The sequence below is a fragment of the Podarcis pityusensis genome, assembly GCF_964106645.2.
Source record: "Podarcis pityusensis genome assembly, chromosome: 7".
Classification (NCBI taxonomy): domain Eukaryota; kingdom Metazoa; phylum Chordata; class Lepidosauria; order Squamata; family Lacertidae; genus Podarcis; species Podarcis pityusensis.
Window position 1 is genome coordinate 23,488,466 of NC_138031.1, and position 21,090 is coordinate 23,509,555.

General features: G+C 42.4%; 1 protein-coding gene and 2 long non-coding RNA genes across 8 annotated transcripts; 2 read left to right on the forward strand and 1 right to left on the reverse strand.

The window, feature by feature from the left end:
• Window positions 1-1,678: 1,678 nt before the first annotated feature.
• ANKRD46 (ankyrin repeat domain 46) lies at window positions 1,679-19,083 on the forward strand. 6 transcript variants are annotated; one of them, XM_081014016.1, is made up of 6 exons: window positions 1,679-2,053; window positions 5,806-5,904; window positions 6,326-6,465; window positions 9,985-10,321; window positions 13,121-13,279; window positions 16,698-19,083. In XM_081014016.1, the coding sequence occupies exons 3-6, from the start codon at window positions 6,396-6,398 to the stop codon at window positions 16,912-16,914; spliced, it is 783 nt and encodes a 260-aa protein (XP_080870142.1). In that variant the 5' UTR covers window positions 1,679-2,053; window positions 5,806-5,904; window positions 6,326-6,395; the 3' UTR covers window positions 16,915-19,083. The 6 variants fall into 6 exon arrangements, with proteins under 6 accessions (XP_080870142.1, XP_080870145.1, XP_080870143.1 ...); XM_081014017.1 differs by lacking the exon at window positions 1,679-2,053 and adding an exon at window positions 2,131-2,267; XM_081014018.1 differs by lacking the exon at window positions 1,679-2,053 and adding an exon at window positions 2,428-2,447.
• LOC308481550 lies at window positions 13,294-16,366 on the forward strand. The gene is made up of 2 exons (XR_013988748.1): window positions 13,294-13,832; window positions 13,868-16,366. It is a non-coding gene; the product is annotated as an uncharacterized lncRNA (long non-coding RNA).
• Window positions 14,441-16,691, reverse strand: LOC308481549. The gene is made up of 2 exons (XR_013988747.1): window positions 16,420-16,691; window positions 14,441-16,377 (listed from the first exon to the last, which is right to left on the reverse strand). It is a non-coding gene; the product is annotated as an uncharacterized lncRNA (long non-coding RNA).
• Window positions 19,084-21,090: the final 2,007 nt, after the last annotated feature.

The window sequence follows — 21,090 nt, forward strand, 5'->3', positions numbered from 1 at the left end:
AGTGCGATTTAGCGCTTCTGCGCATGCGTGACCGCCGAAACCCAGAAGTAACCTGTTCCGATACTTCCAGGTTTTGGCGGTCCGTAACCCGAAAAAGAGGGATGCAGGTGGCGCTGTGGGTTAAACCACAGAGCCTAGGACTTGCCGATCAGAAGGTTGGTGGTTCGAATCCCCGTGACGGGGTGAGCTCCTGTTGCTCGGTCCCTGCTCCTGCCAACCTAGCAGTTTGAAAGCACCTCAAAGTGCAAGTAGATAAATAGGTGCCACTCCGGCAGGAAGGTAAACGGTGTTTCCGTGCGCTGCTCTGGTTCACCAGAAGTGGCTCAGTCATGCTGGCCACATGACCTGGAAGCTGTATGCCAGCTACCTCGGCCAGTAAAGCGAGATGAGCGCCGCAACCCCCAAGTCGTCCGCGACTGGACCTAATGGTTAGGGGTACCTTTACCTTTAACCCGAAAAAACGCAACCTGAAGCGTCTGTAACCCAAGGTATGGCTGTATATGCGAAGCATGTTATCTATCACCGAGCTAATCTTGCCTCTCGCTAGACACAGCGAAGGGCGGGGGGCGTGTTCTTCTGATGCATAACGTTTCTACATCAGCCAGCCCGCGAGGGGCGCTGCTGGATTGATCTCGCTTTGCACGACGCTCTATCATCTCTGCTCCACGTCGTTTCGCTCCTTGAGTCAGGCAGCGCTGAAAACCCAAAGCGGCTATAGTCTCAACTGCTTTTGCATGCATAGCAATGGTCCGCAATCGACGCTCCAAGAATCCACGTAACCTGCAGAGCGAGAGTCATTGGGAATACAGTACACAGAAACCAATGTGATACCCAGAATAAGGCAGGCTGGTTAAAAACGCTCGTTTCGTTGATTTTTTATTTTTAATTAAGCATGCCTGCTGTCTCTCTGGGTGTGTGTATCTCACACAAACAGGGCAGGGGAATTGGACAGATACGACAACACTCCTTTTTTCAGGGTTAATTTCAAACCATTCTGCGTACAGCAATAAAAGGTTCCAGTAAGAAACCCTATGGCAGCTGGACAGACTTTAATCCCCAAGAAACCAACTACCCTTCCCTTAAAACACTCCATACATAAAATAAACTCCAGAAGCCATGGGGGGCTTATTCTCATCAAATTGACAAATTAACATGGTGGAAGTGTGCAACCTATTCTGCCTTGGTCAGACCCCAGCGGGAATACTGTGTCCAGTTCTGGGCACCACAATTTAAGAAGAATATTGACCATAGCTGTCAACTTTTCCCTTTTTTAAAGGGAAATCCTATTATTCCGAATATGATTTCTCTTAAAAAGGGGGGGAAATTGACAGCTATGGTATTGACAAGCCAGAACATGTGCAGAGGAGAGCCAGCAAGATGATAAAGGGTCTGGATAGCAAGTCTTATGAGTGCTTGAAGAAGCTGTGTATGTTTAGCCTGGAAAAGAAGAGACGGAGAGGAGATAGGGTAGCCATCTCCCCATATCAGGCACCCCCAAACTCGTCCTGCCAGATGTTTTTTTCAGACTACAATTCCCATCATCCCTGACCACTGGTCCTGTTAGCTAGGGATGATGGGAGTTGTAGTCCCAAAACAGGGCCGAGTTTGAGGGTGTGCCTGCCCTATATAGAAAGAACCGTCACAGGAAAAGCTTGTTTTCTCCTGTTCCGACAATGGAAGGCGGTGGAGGTTTTTAAGCAGAGATGGGCCATCCTGCGCGGATGCTTTAGCTGAGATTCCTGCCTTGCAAAGACTAGATGACCCTCGAGGTCCTTTCCAACTCTGCAGTTCTGTTCCTCTTCTTCAAAGCATTGCATCAGAAAGGCTTTCCTTCCTTCCAGCGCCAGCATTTGATCCCAAAGCGCTTGCCTCCCCTCCCGAGAGGAGAGTTTCGTGAACTGCAACCGGGAACCGGAAGAGAGAGGCGAGGTCGGGCTCCCTTGCGCGAGGGCGTCTCTACCTCTTTGTCGCAAGCGGGGCCTGCTTTCTGGCGGTTGGGCGCAGGCGGCAGCAGCAGCAGCAGCGGCAGCTGACGACGCCCGTCGAGAGCGAGGTAGGGGCGAAGGAGCCGGGGCTGGGGCGAGGCAGCGCCGGCCTTCTCGGTGGCCGCAGCCGGGGGCGAAGGAAGGAAGCGGTGCTTTGTTGCCCGGCCCTTGAGCGTCGGTGGCCGTGAGGGGAAGGCGGGGAAGAATTGCCACAGAATTGCTGAGGGGCTCTAGCCTGGGGGGGGGGGCGGGGAGCAAACGGAGCCGCCTCTGCGGAAGGAGGTATTGTGGGGATGGGCTGTCTCGTGTCATCGCTACAGGTGGCGGGTTCGGGGCGTGGCCCAACCCAGGCCCCGCCCCTTTTAGAGTTTGCAGCGACGCGCGGGAATTAAACAGGTGAAGCTGTCTCCCCCCCCCCCCCCGGGCCGGATTTAGGTTTGATGAGGCCCTGAGCTGCTGAAGGTAATGGGGCCCTTTATTATGTCCAGCTGTCCTTTGTCAACAACAAATCGTCGCTGTTTTTTGTGTTGAATGTATGCTATATGGTCATTTATGGAACTAATAGGTTTTTAAAGCCATTTGTACATAAAAGGCTAGCAGGCGGGGCTCATCATTTACATCAAAGGAGCCTTTTGTTGTTTAGTCGTGTCCGACTCTTCGTGACCCCATGGGCCAGAGCACGCCAGGCACTCCTGTCTTCCACTGCCTCCCGCAGTTTGGTCAAACTCATGCTGGTAGCTTCAAGAACACTGTCCAACCATCTCGTCCTCTGTCGTCCCCTTCTCCTTGTGCCCTCCATCTTTCCCAACATCAGGGTCTTTTCCAGGAAGTCTTCTCTTCTCATGAGTTGGCCACAGTATTGGAGCCTCAGCTTCAGGATCTGTCCTTCCAGTGTGCACTCAGGGCTGATTTCCTTAAGAATGGATAGGTTTGATCTTCTTGCAGTCCATGGGACTCTCGAGTCTCCTCCAGCACCATAATTCAAAAGCATCAATTCTTCGGTGATCAGCCTTCTTTACAGTCCAGCTCTCACTTCCATACATCACTACTGGGAAAACTACACAACACAAAACACTGTTGCTGTATGTAGGTCATAGCTGTCAACTTTTCCCTTTTCTTGCGAGGAATCCTATTCAGAATAAGGGAATTTCCCTGTAAAAAAAGGGAAACGTTGGCAGCAATGATGTAGGTTTTATTTTATTTGTTTTTTTATCTTATATTTTGGAAATGTACATCCAGTTTTGTTTTTTCTTTAATTTTTTTGGGGGGGGGCAAGAGAGTGGGGCCCTAAGCTATAGCTTGTTTAGCTTCTACGGAAGAAGCAGGGATAAATTCGCCTTGCAGCTGTAAAAAAAACCCCAAGACTTGAGTTTGTTTTGCTTATCACAGAATGGTCGAGTTGGAAGGGACCACGAGGGTCTTATAGTCCGACCCCCTTGCTATGCAGGCCTAGGTGCCAACTTGTGGGGCTGAGGTCCCTTCGCCCACCCCACCTCCTACCGCAGTAAAATATTTGAGGAGGCTAACCCCCCCTCCCCACAAAGTTGATCGGCATTGCCATTCAAATGGTGTGTCATGTGATCGATTACGCAGGGCAGCTCTGCCCCCCCCAATATTTTATTTAAGTTGGTAATAATTCAGAGTCACTTTCTCTTTCTTTCATCCCCTTTTCCGTTACTGTCGTCTTTGAAAAGGCAAATTATATATTTAATGTATCTTATTTTGTGCAAGAGCAGGTCTGCACGAAAGAAGATGGTTGTTAAAAAAAGAAATGTAGATGTGCTTTCAGCAACAACTAACTGGTGGGAAAAGGGCAGGTTGCATCCTTTCTTTTGGGCTGATGTAAACAAAATGAAAGTAGGGGTTTGTGGCAATAGATGGCACTCAGCCAAATGTCACGTCTAAAAAACCTAGTGATGTGAGGTGAGAATATTCTCCGGAGAGTATTCTCGAGAATGAGAATTTTCTCGAGAATATTCTCTGCTAGAAAATTGTCTGGAGAATATTCTCCACAAACTGTAAATTCTAATGTAAGAAGCAGTTTTACAACCCACATTTTAAAAAATCTAGTAAATAATAAGTCAAGCTGTGATATTGCCAGTGTAAGTAATGAATAATGATTTTTTTGATCCAGTTACATTACTGGGCATTCTGTCATTGACCATTGGCAGTTCTGCAATGTGAGCTATAGAAAACTTTTTTTTTTTTTTTTTTAGTTTTAAAAATGCTATTTATTTAATTTGATGAACATTTGAATTCATATGTATTTCAACTATACGTAATAGCATTTTTTCTATTTTGGTGTGACCTTATTCTTAGCAATTCTATACCCTTGGCCATACAGTGTGATTATTTTTTTTTACAGAAAGTAGCTTTAATGCTTTGTATACTTAAGTACCTAGGGGCCTATACAATTATGTGTAACAGCATGTGAGGTGGCCTTGATTTAAACAGTTGACATTTCTGTATTTTTATTTAGTGCCAGTAACTGGTTTTTGCAGTGCCATTCAATGGTACAAGGTGCCATTTACTAAAGACTGACATATTGAACTATATTATCAAAAATGATAATATATTTAATGTTAGGTAAAGGTAAAGGGACCCCTGACCATTAGGTCCAGTCACGGACATCTCTGGGGTTGTGGCGCTCAAATGGCTTCTTTTTTATATGTATGCATATAGTTTTGTTTATCAAGCTGTGTTTTAGTCACCAAAACAGTTATTAAGTGTTAGAGCTATCAGAAGCACAAGATAGCCTATTATTGAATGTGCTTGTATTAAACCTTAACATGCCAATTGTATTTTTTGATTTGTCCTATAACATGTACATGTTCTAATGGAAGAATAAAATATGATTTAACTACTGAGTTTCCTTATACCAAACCTTAACATGACAGTTACTGGTGGCCTCACCTTACAATGCATTAAAATGAATATTCTCCTGTTTTAAATGAAAATTCTCTAATCTCATTAATCGAGAATATTCTCCAAAAGATTATTCTCGAGAATTTAACATTACTTAAAAAACAACAACAACAAAACCATCCACACATTGTGCTTCCGCACATCCACAGTCAGAGTAACATGCAATTTTATATTGGATTTTCTTCCCTTATCAAATTATCTATGGAACAGGAAAATTCAAATTTTGTGCAAGGTGGAGTGTACGTTGCCACCTGGATGAGGAGAATATAATGCAGATACCACTAAAATAAAATATAGACATAAGCAGCTTCAAGTCCTCATTATTAGTAAGCACTCAGTCTGAGCTCAGAGTATGTAACTCACTGTTTTCAGAAGCAGAATAATTACACGAGTAAACAGCGTATATTTATTCAACATGAGATCTACCGGTATATAGAGGCAGTTTGGTGTGTCATCCTATACACACACACGTTAGTACCTTACTTGGAAAGCAGTGGATTTCAGACTCCCTACCATTGTTAAACCCTTTTCCACACTCATTTGTTTAGTGAGGGACTTCAGCGCTTCGCCGAGAGTGTCTAGAGACAAGCCTGGGTTCAGACAACATGCTAAACCAAACCATGTCTTCACTTGTAGCAGTGCAGGAATTTGGGAGGAGTGCAGTGTCCTTGATTTCCTCTCTCAGAACACCCACATATTTGTGCTAATATGTTGTTTAGATTAGCATAATATGCATCTGAAATAGCATCTCTGATTAGTAGATTACATTTTGCTAGAAATTCTGATCTTGGAGAAATGTAAAATAACATTGCATTTCTAGGTGTATTGTGCTCAGTTTAAAACTTACAGGGGAATACTGAGCTCTACTTGGTAAGACTCTTCTGTTCTATTACAGGTTTGTACTGGACCACAAAAATATGTGATTAGAACGAATGTCAACAACCTTGTGAGTAGACCACACTTACCTACTGAAGACCGGATACTTTCTTAATAAGTGAGTATTTAAGATATTATCTTTACTACTTGATCACTTCAGTATCTCAATCTGTAATTCTAGTTTGCAGCAAACATGAGACTGAGCTCTGAAGGGGGGAAAGTTCATCTTCAGCAGGGTGAGCCTGTAAGCATCTAGAAATGCTTGTTTTGCAAAGATGTGATGAAGCCAGAGTTGGGCTTCTTCAGATTTTGGCTGGGAATTAGGCCAGAAAGCCTGACTGGCTTTGAATCAGTGCCCCCAGTTGTGTAGCTCATTAGAGTTCTTAACAGTGGGCTCAGTCATACTGTAGTTTAAAGTGGATAGTAAGCTTTCTGTACCTCCATTAATTCTCCGTTGCCAGCATGACATTCTCCTCTAAAACACTCCCTTCCCAGACTTCCTCCCCCCTCCAGATGTTCTCATACCTTCTACTTTTCAGAGTATCCCTGGTATGAGAAAATCTGGATTGAGGAAGCGGAAAGTGTGGGAAGGCAATAATTTGGAGGAGAATGTCATCTGGACAATGGAGAATCTGTGAAAGTACAGGAAGCTTACCATCCACATTAAACGACAGCATGGGTGAGCCCAACATCACAAACTGGAAATGAAAGCAGCTTTATGTGCTTAGTTTTTGTTCTTCCAGATATAATGGAAGCAGCTGCTACTCTAGAAGGCACTGGTGATCTCTTACGAATTCTGTCTAGTCCCTTTCTTGAAAACTGTTTTGTTTTCAAAGGAGGCTGAATAGACCACAAACCATTTCTATAGATGAATAGCACTTACAGAATAAATATGTTCATTTGACATTTATTTATTTCATAAAATTTATACACTGCTTGATTTGGGGGAAGTCCCTCAAAGAAGTTTATCACAAATTATGCAGTAATAGCATCCTTTAGAACTGTACTTTTCACGTCTTTCATTTCAGGGTTTGTTTTCTGTATTTGTAGTAAACCATTAATTATCTAGAAGGGTTTGGATAAACGCTTTTTGTAATTTATCAAGGTATAAAATGCAAAGCAACATGATGCTGTTAACACAGTCAGTTGGAACAATTTCAACTACCATCACTCTGTATTAAATTCAGGCTTTCCATTGCCGAGCTGGTTTTATTGTATAGAGAATTTAACTTTCAGCTGCTGCAGGACATTGATCTTCAGTCAGTGGGTCAGAACCTCCAAGGGGCTGGCATCTGTTTTTTTTAAAAAAAACAGCTTTGTATAGAAGAAGAAATTTCAGAAGGTGGAGTGTTTCTTATCTCCCTGCCTGATAAGCTGTGCCAACCAGAATTCAATCTGCCATATCGAATAGGGAACCCTGACCGCCTTCTTTACACCTGGTTGGTCCTGATAGAAAAGCAGGAACCTGGATGTATGTGGTTAAAAAGTTGAGAGTAGGCCCTATTTTTCAGGTTGCAGTTAAGGGTCATAGGCAGGAGTCTGCGATTTTTGACTGGCCTTGCTCAGGAGCCTGTTTTCTCAGAAACAAGAAGCAGAAGGCTTCGGCTGCTGCTTGACTGTGTTTCTCTGAATCCACCCCCCCCCTTATCATTTAGGAAATACAGTGGTACTTCGGGTTAAGTACTTAATTCGTTCCGGAGGTCTGTTCTTAACCTGAAACTGTTCTTAACCTGAAGCACCACTTTAGGTAATGGGGCCTCCTGCCGCCGCTGCACCGCCGGAGCACGATTTCTGTTCTCATCCTGAAGCAAAGTTCTTAACCAAGGTACGATTTCTGGGTTAGCGGAGTCTGTAACCTGAAGCGTATGTAACCTGAAGCCATTATACCATTATAGAGACAGGTGTGTGAGGGCTTCAGCCGCTGCTTGGTAGCAAGACTCACAGCTTCTCTGCTGGGCAACAGCTGTAGAGCTTGCCCACCTCACCTTGCCCCTCTCTCCTGTGAGATAGAGAGGCAGAGCGCACTGAGTGGTGATGCTCAGAACAATGCCATTGGGCAGCAGCCAAGAAGTCCCTATAGCAGGAAAGGGTGGTGGGCTTGCTGGCTTGACCCGGGGCGTGGGGAGCATGGCCAGCTTTTCTCCCAGTCTTGGAGCTGGAAATAGAATTGCCACAAAGCTACCAGGTCAACTCCCACCCATCTCTGCAGCTTCAAAGTTGGGAGGAAACTTGTTGTCACTCAACATGGTCGCCAGAGGGCAGTGCCACACTGCAGTTGTTGAAGATTAGATCGGGGCATCATAGCTCTGTGGAATAACTGCTAAAATCCCAATGCTTGTGAAACAGCTTATTTAAAAAAGGAAAAAAAGATTGTTGCTATTGTAAACTTGAAAAGTAAGCATAAAAGAACAAGGGGTGGGAAGACCCAAGTTATAGAATATTTAAAAAAAACCACCAACTCTTCACTATATTTGCTTAGAAGAAATAAGCCCAGTTAATTTCAAAGGAACTTGGTTTCATACAAGAGTGCTTAGGATCAGAGTCTTTGTGTAAAATCAGAATGATCCAAATGTTTATTCAGAATTATTGTGTAAAATATACTGGGAATCTGTTTGGAAAATACCGAGTCTTGAGTATCCAAAATCCATATTTTCCTTTCCATAATCCAATTTTTAAGCCTCAAGATAAATATTTAGATAGTAGAACAACACATTAAACAGATTCAGTTGTTCACTTGACTCTTATTCTGGTTGTTTAATTACCTCTCACATTTCCACAGCTTCAACCTGTATTTTTCCACTTCGGGTTGTGCTTTACTGCTTTTCCTTTACTGATACCCAGTTCAGGATACTTGGTGGCCATGGATGTGGTCCACCAAGCACTATTGTTACATAACTTCCATGAATTCCAACAGATTTTTATTTATTTATGAGATTCCGTACCTGTCCTTTGTTATAAGGTCCCAGGGTAGGTTACAACAACAGACTGTACAATTGTAGAACTCCCTTTGAAAAGGAATGGAGGTTACATAGCATACATCTTTAATGGTTTGCTTTTGTTTCTCTGTCTCTACATTGGGCATTTGATGCACATGAGTTGAATGAAATCTTTCTGTAAATGAAATGTACAGTAGAGAAGGTACCATTTAAAGTTAGTCTGAGGGGGCTGATGTATTCAGGGAGGATGGTATTTTAAGCTAAAACACACCACCACTGCTTATGTGCTGAAGTTCAAATGTAAATAAGGAACGGATAAATGAGAAATGAAATCGCATTAAGAGAGGTTTTATTTATAGCCCGTATAAGAATGTCTCATCTGCATCACTGTCTCTTATCTGGAGACTGCATAATGTATATCCATGTACCGTCCTTCAGTTGGAGAAAACTAGGCTTTTCAAATTTATAATCATTAGCAATATTTGTATAGCACCCAGTCATCAATGATCTCTGGGAAGTGAACGGTAAAATATTAAAACATGAAGCAAAAACAGAATAAAACTTACCACAAAAACTGAAATAGGTAAAATCAGCAATACCCAAGCTATTTAATATGGCAGATTGAAAAGCAGCAACAAATTTTAAAATTAAAATGCCTGGGAAAATAAAAAATTGCCAGAAGGGGCATAATATGGGAGCTGGGCAAGCCTCTTTGCAGGGGATCTTTCCTTCCCTCCTGATCACCCTTTATATTCTGAAATTAAGCTGCAGAGGTCAGGGAGATCTCTTCTTAGTAAGGATTTACCAACTGTCTGACATTCATCATAGTGACCTGAACCAACCCTCAGAAGCGAGAGAGTTACTAATCCTTGTAGGGGAGAAAAAGGAGTAAAAGTGTTCTCTGTTCAGAATGAAATATGAAGCACTATGGGTGAAATTCAATGTTGTACTATTATGAACGTTCTGTCTGCATAAGCACTGCAGCTTGCCAGGGGGGTTCTCCCAATTCCCCCCAAGAGCCAATTTTGAGGGGAGTGGAGATGGACCTTGTTGCATAAGCAGAAATCCTTATTCAGAGCTTCTGCTGAGGTGACATGTAAGTTGAATCCTGCACTCTATGTATACAGTACAGTAGTTTGGATCTGACTTCCATGTGACGGTTTTTCTCATTCAGGAAAATAATTGCTTGCTTGAAGTGTTAGCATTGTTTTCACCAGCATAGTCTCACCATTGGTTTCATTTCATTTCATTTTCAACTACAGGCTTGCTGCATTTCCCAGAAACAGACATGTCCTATGTGTTTGTAAACGATTCTTCACAGACAAATGTGCCTCTGCTGCAGGCTTGCATTGATGGAGATTTTAACTATTCCAAGAGGCTCTTGGAGAGTGGCTTTGACCCAAACATTCGCGACAGCCGTGGCCGAACAGGCCTCCACCTAGCAGCGGCCAGAGGAAACGTAGACATCTGTCAGTTGTTGCATAAATTTGGTGCTGATCTGCTGGCCACTGATTATCAAGGTAACACAGCCCTTCACCTGTGTGGGCATGTGGATACCATTCAATTCCTCGTGTCCAACGGGCTCAAAATAGATATTTGGTAAGTATGCTGGAACCCTGTGTCTTGAATTTTTTAAAAAAAATAATACTTGTTGCTTGATAATCTACCGTAATAGGCAGATTGGGCCACGCAAAGGAACATGCGAGGGATTTCAGACATGTCAGTTTATTCTTCAGCCTTGCCGGAATAGAAATTCAGCATAGTTCTGAGCTAATGAGCTGCACAAAAAACAAAAGCTGTTTCAGAGCTGACACAGGAGAAACTGGAAAGGTCTTCAGGTCCATTATTATAACTTATAATGGATTTGCTTTTCCTCCCCAATGAGACTGTAGCACGAAGAACTGTGATTCTCCCACATTATGAGCAGTATAGATATATAACACAGATATATAGCGGTGTTAGATATATAAGCTAGGCACCAAATGGCACCCTAAACCTAGATTACAGTCGACACAACGGAATGTCTGTTCACAAGGGGGTTAGACTAGATGACCCTCTGGGTCCCTTCCAACACTACAATTCTATGATCTCAACTACATTGCTTGACTGTTGACTCTTACAACAATTCACTTGTCCCAGTATGCAAGAAGGAGAAACACACATGGTGGAAATGGACATGGGTATTAACTATGGACTAAGGCAGAAGTTTATAAACTCTGGTTTGTGAGTTTCATTTGGCTGGCCTGTGGAAAGGCTGCAGCTCAGTCAAATATATGTGTACCCAGCCCTGCTCTTACTTTATCTGATGTGATGATGGAGGACTAAGATGCCCAGCAAGGGGTCCATGATTTGCATGGCAGTGCAGAAACATAGAACACGTATCTTTTGCTGCGCATGAGTCAGCTGGCTTGATGGAGATGTCATTTGCCAACCTGGCGCCCAGAGATCTCCATGTAGTCACAATTGGACAACCGCCAGTAACAAAACGTGCCTGGCATCTGGGGAATTTTGAACGCTGGTTATGAGGATGGTTTCCTCAGTACCACTGCCTCTTCTTGATGGTTGTTGCCACTGTCATAAGCCCCTTCCATGGAAGGTAAAAGGACCATCTGTACTGCACATTGTGGTGGTGGCACCATGGAAGCGGTATCAGGCAGAGATTATTTCCAGTGCCTTCCATGCGATACTGTCAGATGAGCACTTGCGCACCTGACAAAGGAATAATGTCTATGGTCATAGGTGGTGTTGGTATTCTGATACAGATCCTTAATGTGGAGATGAAGGACGGAGTCATCTCAAAATAACTGGCCTCATTTCACGACTTGCTGGTTTCAGTGTAAAGAAAAATGTGTTCCCCAGTTCTTTTTCATTGCTGTGGATAACATTGTTTTCCAGCATTCACCTTACCTGCTCCCAGAGCTTGTGATTCAGTCTTTTCTCTGAAATACTGCATATTTGCTCTGCCAGGCTCCCAGCATCTGTCAGTGCCAGTGCCCGGACAGAAACACTTAATGTACTGAATAAATAAACACATTTAACAATTGTCCCAGAATGGTTTCTTGTATGAACTATCTGCTCACATATCCTTATTGTCGGAAAACTGCAGTCAGGCTTAAGTCTGTTGAGCTATATTTTGACATTTTATCTTATTGACTTGTATTTGGCTAAGAGATTTAGAGACAGCGCAATCTTAGTAAGTTCACCTGTACTTTGCATGAATTCAACAAAAATCATCATAATTAACTTTGGGATAGATCCTCTGATAATGCAACAGGAAGCTCTGAAAAAGAATTGGTGCCAGATATGGTACTGACGTGAGGGACACGGGTGGCGCTGTGGGTTAAACCACAGAGCCTAGGACTTGCCGATCAGAAGGTTGGCGGTTCAAATCCCCGTGACAGGGTGAGCTCCCATTGCTCGGTCCCTGCTCCTGCCAACCTAGCAGTTCAAAAGCACATCCAAGTGCAAGTAGATAAATAGGTACCGCTCCGGCAGGAAGGTATACGGCGTTTCCGTGCACTGCTCTGGTTCGCCAGAAGCGGCTTAGTCATGCTGGCCACATGACCCGGAAGCTGTACGCCGGCTCCCTCGGCCAGTAAAGCAAGATGAGCGCCACAACCCCAGAGTCGGTCACAACTGGACAACAAAATGCAAGAGGAAAGATAATGGGCAGAGAAAAATGTGATCAAATGCAATTATGCAGACTTAAAATAAAATAAAATAAACCTGGATCTTGCAATCCCAAACAATCTCTTAACAGTTGTTTAGGAAAAGTTGCTTTCATTTCCCCTTTTCTCCATCCATTGTCAGTATTAAATTCAAAAGAGTTTTTAATGAATAATAAAATTAAGGAGCTATTTATCTTGTCTACATTGGTGCTCGTTTTAAAAAAAAAACTCCAGTAGTAATAAAAACGCTGCAATAACGGGCTACTTGAAGGCCACTTGAAACGCTTTACCCTTGCATGCTTACGCCCCCCAAAATTGCTTTCCTATGGCAGTTATAACATTGGGAAATGGCTTTCCACCTGTTTCACCTGTCTCAATTGGAGAGGTAGTGTTGATGCTGCATCTTCCAGATGACTGCCATGCTGCACCTTTGTGTTATTGGATAGAATCGCATGGTAAATGGTTCTGAAATATTACACATCTCCCTCATAATGCAAGGACTGTCCCTAAAAATTGTGATAAAGAAGTCATAGAATTGTAGCATTGGAAGAGATCCGGGGGGGGGGGTCATCTAGTCAAACCTCTTGCAATGCAAGAATCTCAACACCCGGTCCCTCATCTAATTTGAAACCATACTTAGCTTTGCAAATGTGGCAACAGTTTTATTGCATCTATCCATGTTTCAAGTAGAAACAGTTCTGTGAGCTCTTTCTCTCTATGCTTAATATAGCAATCACCAAGGTGCTACACCTCTTGTTCTGGCAAAACGAAGAGGTGTAAATAAAGATGTGATCCGGTTGCTAGAATCTTTGGAGGAGCAAGAAGTGAAAGGATTCAACAGAGGAACTCACTCGAAGCTGGAAACAATGCAGACTGCTGAGAGTGAAAGGTATTGCAAAAAATCAAATCAGTATTGTTTACTGGTTCAACATAGCTGAATGAGTTCTCATGTTTGGAGCTTGTTCTGCGTATTCAAGAAGGTCAGGGCTTATTGTCAGCGTTTCCATAGAACCTTTACTCTGTGTTTGGGCTTTGGTTTCCAAGTTGATCTTTCAGGTTCTTCGAAAGCTGGACTGCCTGTGTCTTATGTAACTCATGAACTTTGGTAGTCAGCCAAAATCACATATGGTTAGTTCTCAATGAGCCCGTACCATCTCGGATCGCCAGAGGAGGCTCATGTGATCTGACTTCTCCTCCATACCAAAAAGCGAAAACCCTAGATGTAGAAAACTAGATGTCAGGGAGAAAGGTTCTAGCTTAACTTTCTCCCTGACATGTTGGAAAACGGGCAGGTAGTGATTTTTGTACGGAGGAGCATTCAGTCATGCCCAAACCAGCCAAACCAGCCCAAACTAGGCTGTAGTGAGTGGCTTCAGCAGTAGAAAGTCTCTGAGGGTCGTTTTGTGTTCTATGTGACAGACCTGCTTTTCAGTGTGTCCATTGTGTGTCTTTCAATGAACGCTGTGTTACTGAAAAGGGAGATATACACAGGATGCCTCAGGCACTTGCTGCAGGTTGCAGTTGTCTGACTGGTGCTACACACTTTCCATAGCCTTTCTGTGGTAGGCAAGGGAGCAAGGGAGCTCTCACTTCCACCATCCCTGCTGTTTTATGCAGATAGGCCCCTTCCCAGCTGCCGGGGCGGGGGGCAAGTTGAAAATACTATCTGCCTTGGAAATGTATGTGCTTCATATTTACAGTGAAGCAGCTGGAATATTGATATGATCAGGTTTTCATCCTGAAAATTATTTTCAAGTAGAAACTAGGCTAGACTTTTTAATGCCCATCCTCCAATCCTTATCAGCACATTGGGAAAGGGGAACAAGATCTTAATTCCTTAAACATTTTATGGGTTTTTTCAAGATCCTCTTACGCATTAAGTAAATCAAAACGGTGGTTTTCTTTGCCCGTTCTATAGGAGATGCAGCCCACCTCTTCCATTTAAGAAGTACCTTGAATTCTAATCGAGCTTTCGTTTGCAAATCAGCATTGTGCATCTAATGCACTTAAACGTAATCCATTGCTTCCTTATCCCCTATTCCCCCCCCCCCATGAAATAACTTGGCAAAGAAAAGTGCCTTATTGAACTGCAAATATCTAAACAATGTGCTGCCCAGTGTCCCTAGAATTGCTCTACAGTCTTTTAAGTACCATCTTTTTATACAGGACTTTTCATGGCAACAATAGGTATACTTAGGGCTCAAAGGTGCATTTACATTTGTACCCTTTGTGGTTGAATAGGAAAATATAAACAGAAGACTGCAATTAGGGTTTGATTCTTTGCCTTATCTCCTTCCTGCTTTCTTATTTCACCAAATTAATTGTTCCTCTTTCTCGTTCTGTTAGCAGTTGAAGCTTGGATTCCCAACTACTCTCACCCTTTTCCTCTAGTGTGGAGTATGATTGGAGGCATTTTAACTCTGAGGATGTGTTCTCCTTGTGTACTTAGCCTTAGCCAGACCCGTAACTAACGGCCAACCACTGTGTTGGTAGCAACATCTAACAAAAATGCAGCCTGCTTTTCTTAGCAGCAGAAACAACATCTGGGATTCACGTCACTTCCCAAGTCCTTCCAAAATAGCTGGTATTCCAGCACTTCCTACCATTTTAGTGCCGAGAGTTTAATTTGGTGGTAATGGAAAATAACACAGGTGGTTTCTCGGTGAGCCTTTTTCTGTTTTCAAAGAAAGAGGCCTAGTTTGTTTTCAGTAGCCATGTGATCTTTCCACTTAAAATACATCATACCTTTATTTAACCTCTATAGTGGTTATAGATTAACAGGTTGAGTCTTAATTAGTAAGCATTCCTGTTGTGTGTTAGAGGAGTTGATAACAAGGGTGAAATGGCTTGGATTCTGCAGTAGCAAACACACCAAGGTTCTTTCCAGGGAAGTAAATGTTTAAAAACAAAAGTAGGGAATTATATTACAAATAGCAGGTGCTTTCTGTCTGTTTCTCCTCTGAGATCCTGTGCATGTGTTCTGCCATGGAGCAGTCGTGTAGACTGCATAGTGGCAGGAGCAGGCCTAGTCCCCTCACTCCATGATCCTTTACCAATTTTTTAGAAGTGTCTGTGTGCATTTAAGTTTCTAACCTTTTTCCTTTCAGAAGTCTAAAGAAAAACCCACACTCTACCCAGTTACTTGGCAAGCAGTTTATGTACTCCCACCTTCTGGCCAGTGGATAGCCAAATATTCTCATTCAACTTTCTTTAAAATTCAGGAGGTGTAATTAGTACCTTTTTTGTGTATCTTTTATGGCTGATTGCAACCACTATTCCTCCTCCCCTGCTGTTCCTTGGGACCATCTTTAGTGGTGATCCCAGCCAATCAGAAATCAGGTCACTGAATGTGATGAGGTTGCAGTGCCCTCTCAAACTCCTCCCCCCCCGCCCCCATCCACTTGAGATGGCCAAAGATTACTGGGGCCCACTCTTCACAAAATGGTGGCACATGGAGGCAGAGTTTGTCATACTCGGCTGGCAATTATTCATAATGATTTTACTGCCATCTAATCTATCTTTGGAAATTTCTTTGCCACATCATTTTCCTTGTGACAAGGAGTTCCATAACTCAGCTTTCCTCAAACTAAGTACAGGCATTTGCTGTGCAGGCATTGTGACTCAGACTCCCCATTTTAGGCAGAATGTGTAGACCTAGAGCATCTAAGTGCAGAAAGCTTTTTCTTTTATATGTTTTCCTTCCCACACCATCACATGCTTCGTTGCCCATCTCTTGAAATATCTACTCCCATTCTCCTTTCACTCTCCACTTGTACATTATTCCCACCCCCAGTTTTTTTCATCCCTCCTCATTGGTCCTGTTACATTCACTTCTTTCTCTTGCAATGATGTCCCTCAGTTTAATTGCTGAGAGTCTCTTTACACAACCAGTGTTTACGACATTTGGTACAGGGCTGCATCTGTGAAGGGAATATCAAACATGTTTCCATTTAACATGCAGCAGGTCTGTGTCAGAGACCAAGGCTCCTTGTGCAGTGTATTGTGTAATAGCATATATTTTGTAAAAACGGTTATGTACTTTCGGTTAAACCATAAACAGAATTCACTTGGTGTGGGTTTTTTGGTGGGAAATACCACTGTAACACTCTTGTAGTTTTGGCAAACGCAGCCAATCAAAGTGTGAAGCAGCCTGGTCATTTTAATCTGGGCTTTCCACATCCAAAACCCAATCTTAGCTCAGTAAGCCCTTGGCATGTTGCTTGCACAGTTAAGTCAATATTAATGTTCTGTGGTTTGGAGTTTTCGCTTGGTGCATTAACCTTAATTCACCTGTGCTCCTTTTATAGCGCAATGGAAAGCCACTCGCTTCTCAACCCCAACCTGCAGCAAGGTGAGGGAGTCCTCTCCAGCTTCCGAACCACCTGGCAAGAATTTGTGGAGGACCTTGGCGTCTGGAGGGTGCTGCTCTTGTTGGTGGTCATTGCTTTGCTCTCTCTGGGGATTGCATACTATGTTAGTGGAGTTCTTCCTTTTGTAGAAAACCAGCCCGAACTCCTGCATTAGAGGCGACGCAGACAAAGAGTGCCCTTTCCATTCTTTTTATCTTCTCAGTCTGTTTTCTTTGGTGCAGGTGGCAGCGGCTGCATGTATTGTTGTCCTTGACATATATACATATGTTCCTTTGTAGAGAACTCCTTTTGAGCAGGGATGCATTCATTTTGACTAAAGGTAATCCTAAATCAGCTTTCACCAACTTGGCACCCTCCACATCAGTGCTGGCTGAGGCTGATGGGCATTGATGTCCAAACCAGCTTGAGGGCAACAGAGTACCATTCACACTATGCGCTGAAGGCACATGGCTTCCCCCATAGAACCCTGGGAACTGGGTTAAAGGTGCTGGAAATTGTAGCTCTGGGGGAGACAAATTATAGTTCCCCTGATTCTTTGGGGGAGCCAGTGACTGTGATGGTGGTGTAAGTGTGCTTTAAATGTATGGTGTGGATGCATTAAAGGTTACCGAAGGCTGCCTTAAGCTACCTCTAATGAGTCTTGGCTTTGAGTAAAATGTCGTTACTAGCAGTCTCTACTGATAACACACAAAGGTATTAAATGCCCCTGAACAGTATGACAAATTGGATAGGATGATGGATATCAGAGCAAGTCATCACTATTTTATTGGACCACATCTGTCCTTGTGGGTGCTTAATAGTGTTAACTTTCCATCAGAAATATGCATAGCATAATACTGCAAGGGCACTTCTTTCATCTAAGGGTGCTTTTTTGTAAAGTAGGCTCACTTCCATAACATCATTTCCTTACATTCTATTTGAAATGTTGTCAGTCTTTCTGTTTATTGGTTCAAGGCAATCAGCTAGTTTATTTAGAGTGCACAATATTAATATTAATGACATTAACTTGTTTTGTTGGTTGTGGATGAAAACATCTTCTGACTTTAAGTATGTTGAGTGGGGTTTTTTTCCCTGTAGGGGAAGCCATTTTTTCTCTCAAAAGCACACAAATAATTTTTAATATGGCATTCATTTGCTGTATAATTCGAAGCATATTTGTGTGTGAGATGTTAGTCTGTTACATTCTCGTTAGGAGCTAGAAAGTAATATTTATCTCATTGAAGTTCCATTAGAAGGCAGGAATGTGAAAAGGTTTATAGTTTTTCAGATAGCACTTAAAAGCTAATGGGATGCCTTCTCTGCTAACATGATAGAGAGCTAACACAACAGAGAGACACTCAAGTGTTTTAACATTTTAATATATGGGATCACCTGAAAGCTGTCTCAGTACTACAGTTTTGAGGTCCTTTTACTAATTTATATGAGATTTCATTAATACACTCTTAGAAAAATTGTGTAACTATTTAGTAAGTAGTGCAGATATTTTAAAGGCAATTTGGCAAGAGTGTTCTACTAAACAGAATGGGGCGTGTGCTCTTACACACACAATTATAAGAGGGAGAATAATGGCTCATTTCTCTGCTTGGTAAGCTACAATCCATGTAAATCCACATGAGTGAACAGAAAATAAACATTTTAAAACTCAGAAATGGAAGGAAATACTAGGTGAGTATATTCAGGGATAAGTGCATTCTCTGTGTTGTTGTTTTCTTTGGCAAAAGTCTGAAGACAGTGGTTCCCCCTGCCCCCTGGCAACGTATAGGCATCTAATCTAAATGTTTTCTTGAAGGATTCTTCAGTTAAAGGTAGCATAAATGGTAAGCGCTCTGCGCATGCATGCCAGTTTTGGAATCTTCTTGGTGTACTGTACCTGATCTGAAAATGATCCAGCCACAGTTAATTGCTTTTAAAGACTCCATTTGAGTTTGAAGAGAAAATTCAGCTTGCGTTTAATTCTTTCATGGAAAAATCACTGGATCATTTTTAGATAATATACAACAAATTGGGAAGGCTCCAATACTGGGGTACAAAGTAACTTCTCAGCAGTTAATTTGATGTAGTCATCAGTATTGTTTCACTACAGATTCCCTTTTTATGCTTCTGTAATACGCTTTAATTGTATTTTAAGCATGATTAGACGCTCTTCATAAATGTGTATAATCCAACTGTGTGCATGTATATTTTCTGTACTGTTTTAGACCATAATAACCATGCAATCTATGTACTGTCTCTGGATCAGTTCTGCACACTGGATGTTTTGAAGTATGTATTGCAGACACAGATATCTGTAGCGTTCCTAACTCTAATAAATAGGTTATTAGAACATGGTTGTTTTGACTTTTTAATGAGGTTTTATTCTTATGGCTTTATTATGTTAATGCAGTTAGAAATGAATATAGCAGCTTCTAATCTGGAGGAATCCATAATGCTTCCAGAGTATGTCCTGAATACAGATGAAATGAGATTGCCTGGCTGACACAGTGGGCAACAAAGAACTTGGATCATATATACCAGGCAAATCCTAGAGAGGCAATGGATTCTTTTAATGCACCCGTTATGATATTTGAGACCCGTATGGAAGTACCAGCAGTGTGAGTAGTCCTCCCCCACCCCACCTTATTTTTCAAGCGAGTGCACTACTCTGCAAGTAATCCACCCATTGATAGGGAAGGATGGAAAAATGAGTTTATTTGCTACGGTATAACCCTTTTGACATATAATATGAGGCATGTTTGCCTTATCACAAATGAGGAGATGGACAGTAAGTTTCCCCCATTATTTGTATCAGACTGAGGGACTTCCCTGGGAACCTTTGGCTCTTAAACCCTGAGAACTTTTGGTGTTACTTAAATAGAAATGCAACTTTCTATGCTTCATGGTTGTAAGATCTGGAAAAGAGAGGCTGCCCTTCTCAAGCCCTACCTGAAATCTGTAACTGGCACTGGGTAGTATATATTTGGCTTAAGCTAATATAGTTAGCCCGAAACTTACGCACATTTAACTTGTGCAAATTCAGCTTTAAGCACCTTGCAGGGAAAAAAGAATGAATTAAAAAGGGGGTGGGCATCCAGGAAGAAAGACTTGGGCAATTTTGACTATATGCAATTTTGGCTTCAGGCACGATCCCCAGAATGTAACCCCTGTGTAAGTTGTGGGCTTACTATAAATATTTGCAGTCAGTGATAGCTAGCTGGTTTTAACACTGCCTGTTGAATCATTCAAATAAAAAAATGTGCTTTTATTCCCACCCCATTTAATATAATGCAAATAATTGGCTACCTTTCCCAAGTTCTCAAAGGTTTCCATCGCCTTCAGTCCACTGAATTTAATCCACTACATCCTATGGGTCCTTCCTCTTCTGCATTTTTTTCCTGCACAGCCAGCATGGTGGGAGGGAAGAGAACATTTAGCATTCTTTTTGCTGAAGATTGAGACCGGGTTGTAAGAAATCCCTGCCTCGAGGAAGCCAAGTGGAGATTACAGCCACACTTGGTCACTGTTCTGATCTCTGTCCATGCAAAGTATTCCCAATGCAGGAGCTTGATTTGCATCCATCTTAAAGCTTTAGAAGAGTTGTTTGTTACTATGACAACGAAGAATTAAGCAACTCAGGCATACCTTTGTCATGTCATAACTATATTGGGCTTTAATCATTCATAGAAGCAGGAGTGCCAAGGGCTGCTGGATTCAGGTTCTTCCCATGTAAGTGTTGATTTGTGGTTCCTATAATACTAATTTGGTTTCCTTGAAACCCTGGAAGATGTTGCCTGGCCTTGTATTTTTTTTTTCTTCGTGCTGCTTTAAGAGGTATTTATATCTTTCAGATTCCTAAGAAAAGCCTCTTGCTGTCGCATTATAATACTTGTTTTGTTGTACAATACTTTCCAAGGAAACGGCAGTCTCTTGCATTTCTTACGTTAGCAGCACATCTATGTCACGTGTGTGTGTGTGTGTGTTCTTTTTGTTTTCAAAGGAAATGAGAAAACTCTTTCCAAAATAAATTCCTGCTTTGAGTCAAGGAATCCGAACACTAGTTTTCTTTCTTGGAGGTGTTTTTCAAATGAAGTTACACTCCTCCAAATGCCTCTCTACCACATAGCTTTCTGAAAGATGTTTTGGTGCTGCTAAGAAAGGCTAGTGGGTTCATTCCTTCCAGGATAAGAGTTAATATCTTTGGCAGAGGACGTCCCTGTATAGCTCTCCACAGCAGCTGACCTGCCTGGCAGTTATCATTGTGAAATGTTTTCAGAACACACACTCGGAAAACAGATGTTCGTAGAGCAGAGGCTGAGAGTTCGGCAAGGTGGAAGCTGGAAGGAGAGGGAGAAAT

What these genes read in the sequence shown, in the direction of transcription:
- ANKRD46 (XM_081014016.1), top strand. Translation starts at nt 6,396, where the DNA reads ATGTCATCTGGACAATGGAGAATCTGTGAAAGTACAGGAAGCTTACCA. An exon ending in CACATTAAACGACAGCATGG is followed by an intron (nt 6,466 to 9,984) that starts GTGAGCCCAACA and finishes TTTCAACTACAG; the next exon opens with GCTTGCTGCATTTCCCAGAA. An exon ending in CAGACTGCTGAGAGTGAAAG is followed by an intron (nt 13,280 to 16,697) that starts GTATTGCAAAAA and finishes CTCCTTTTATAG; the next exon opens with CGCAATGGAAAGCCACTCGC.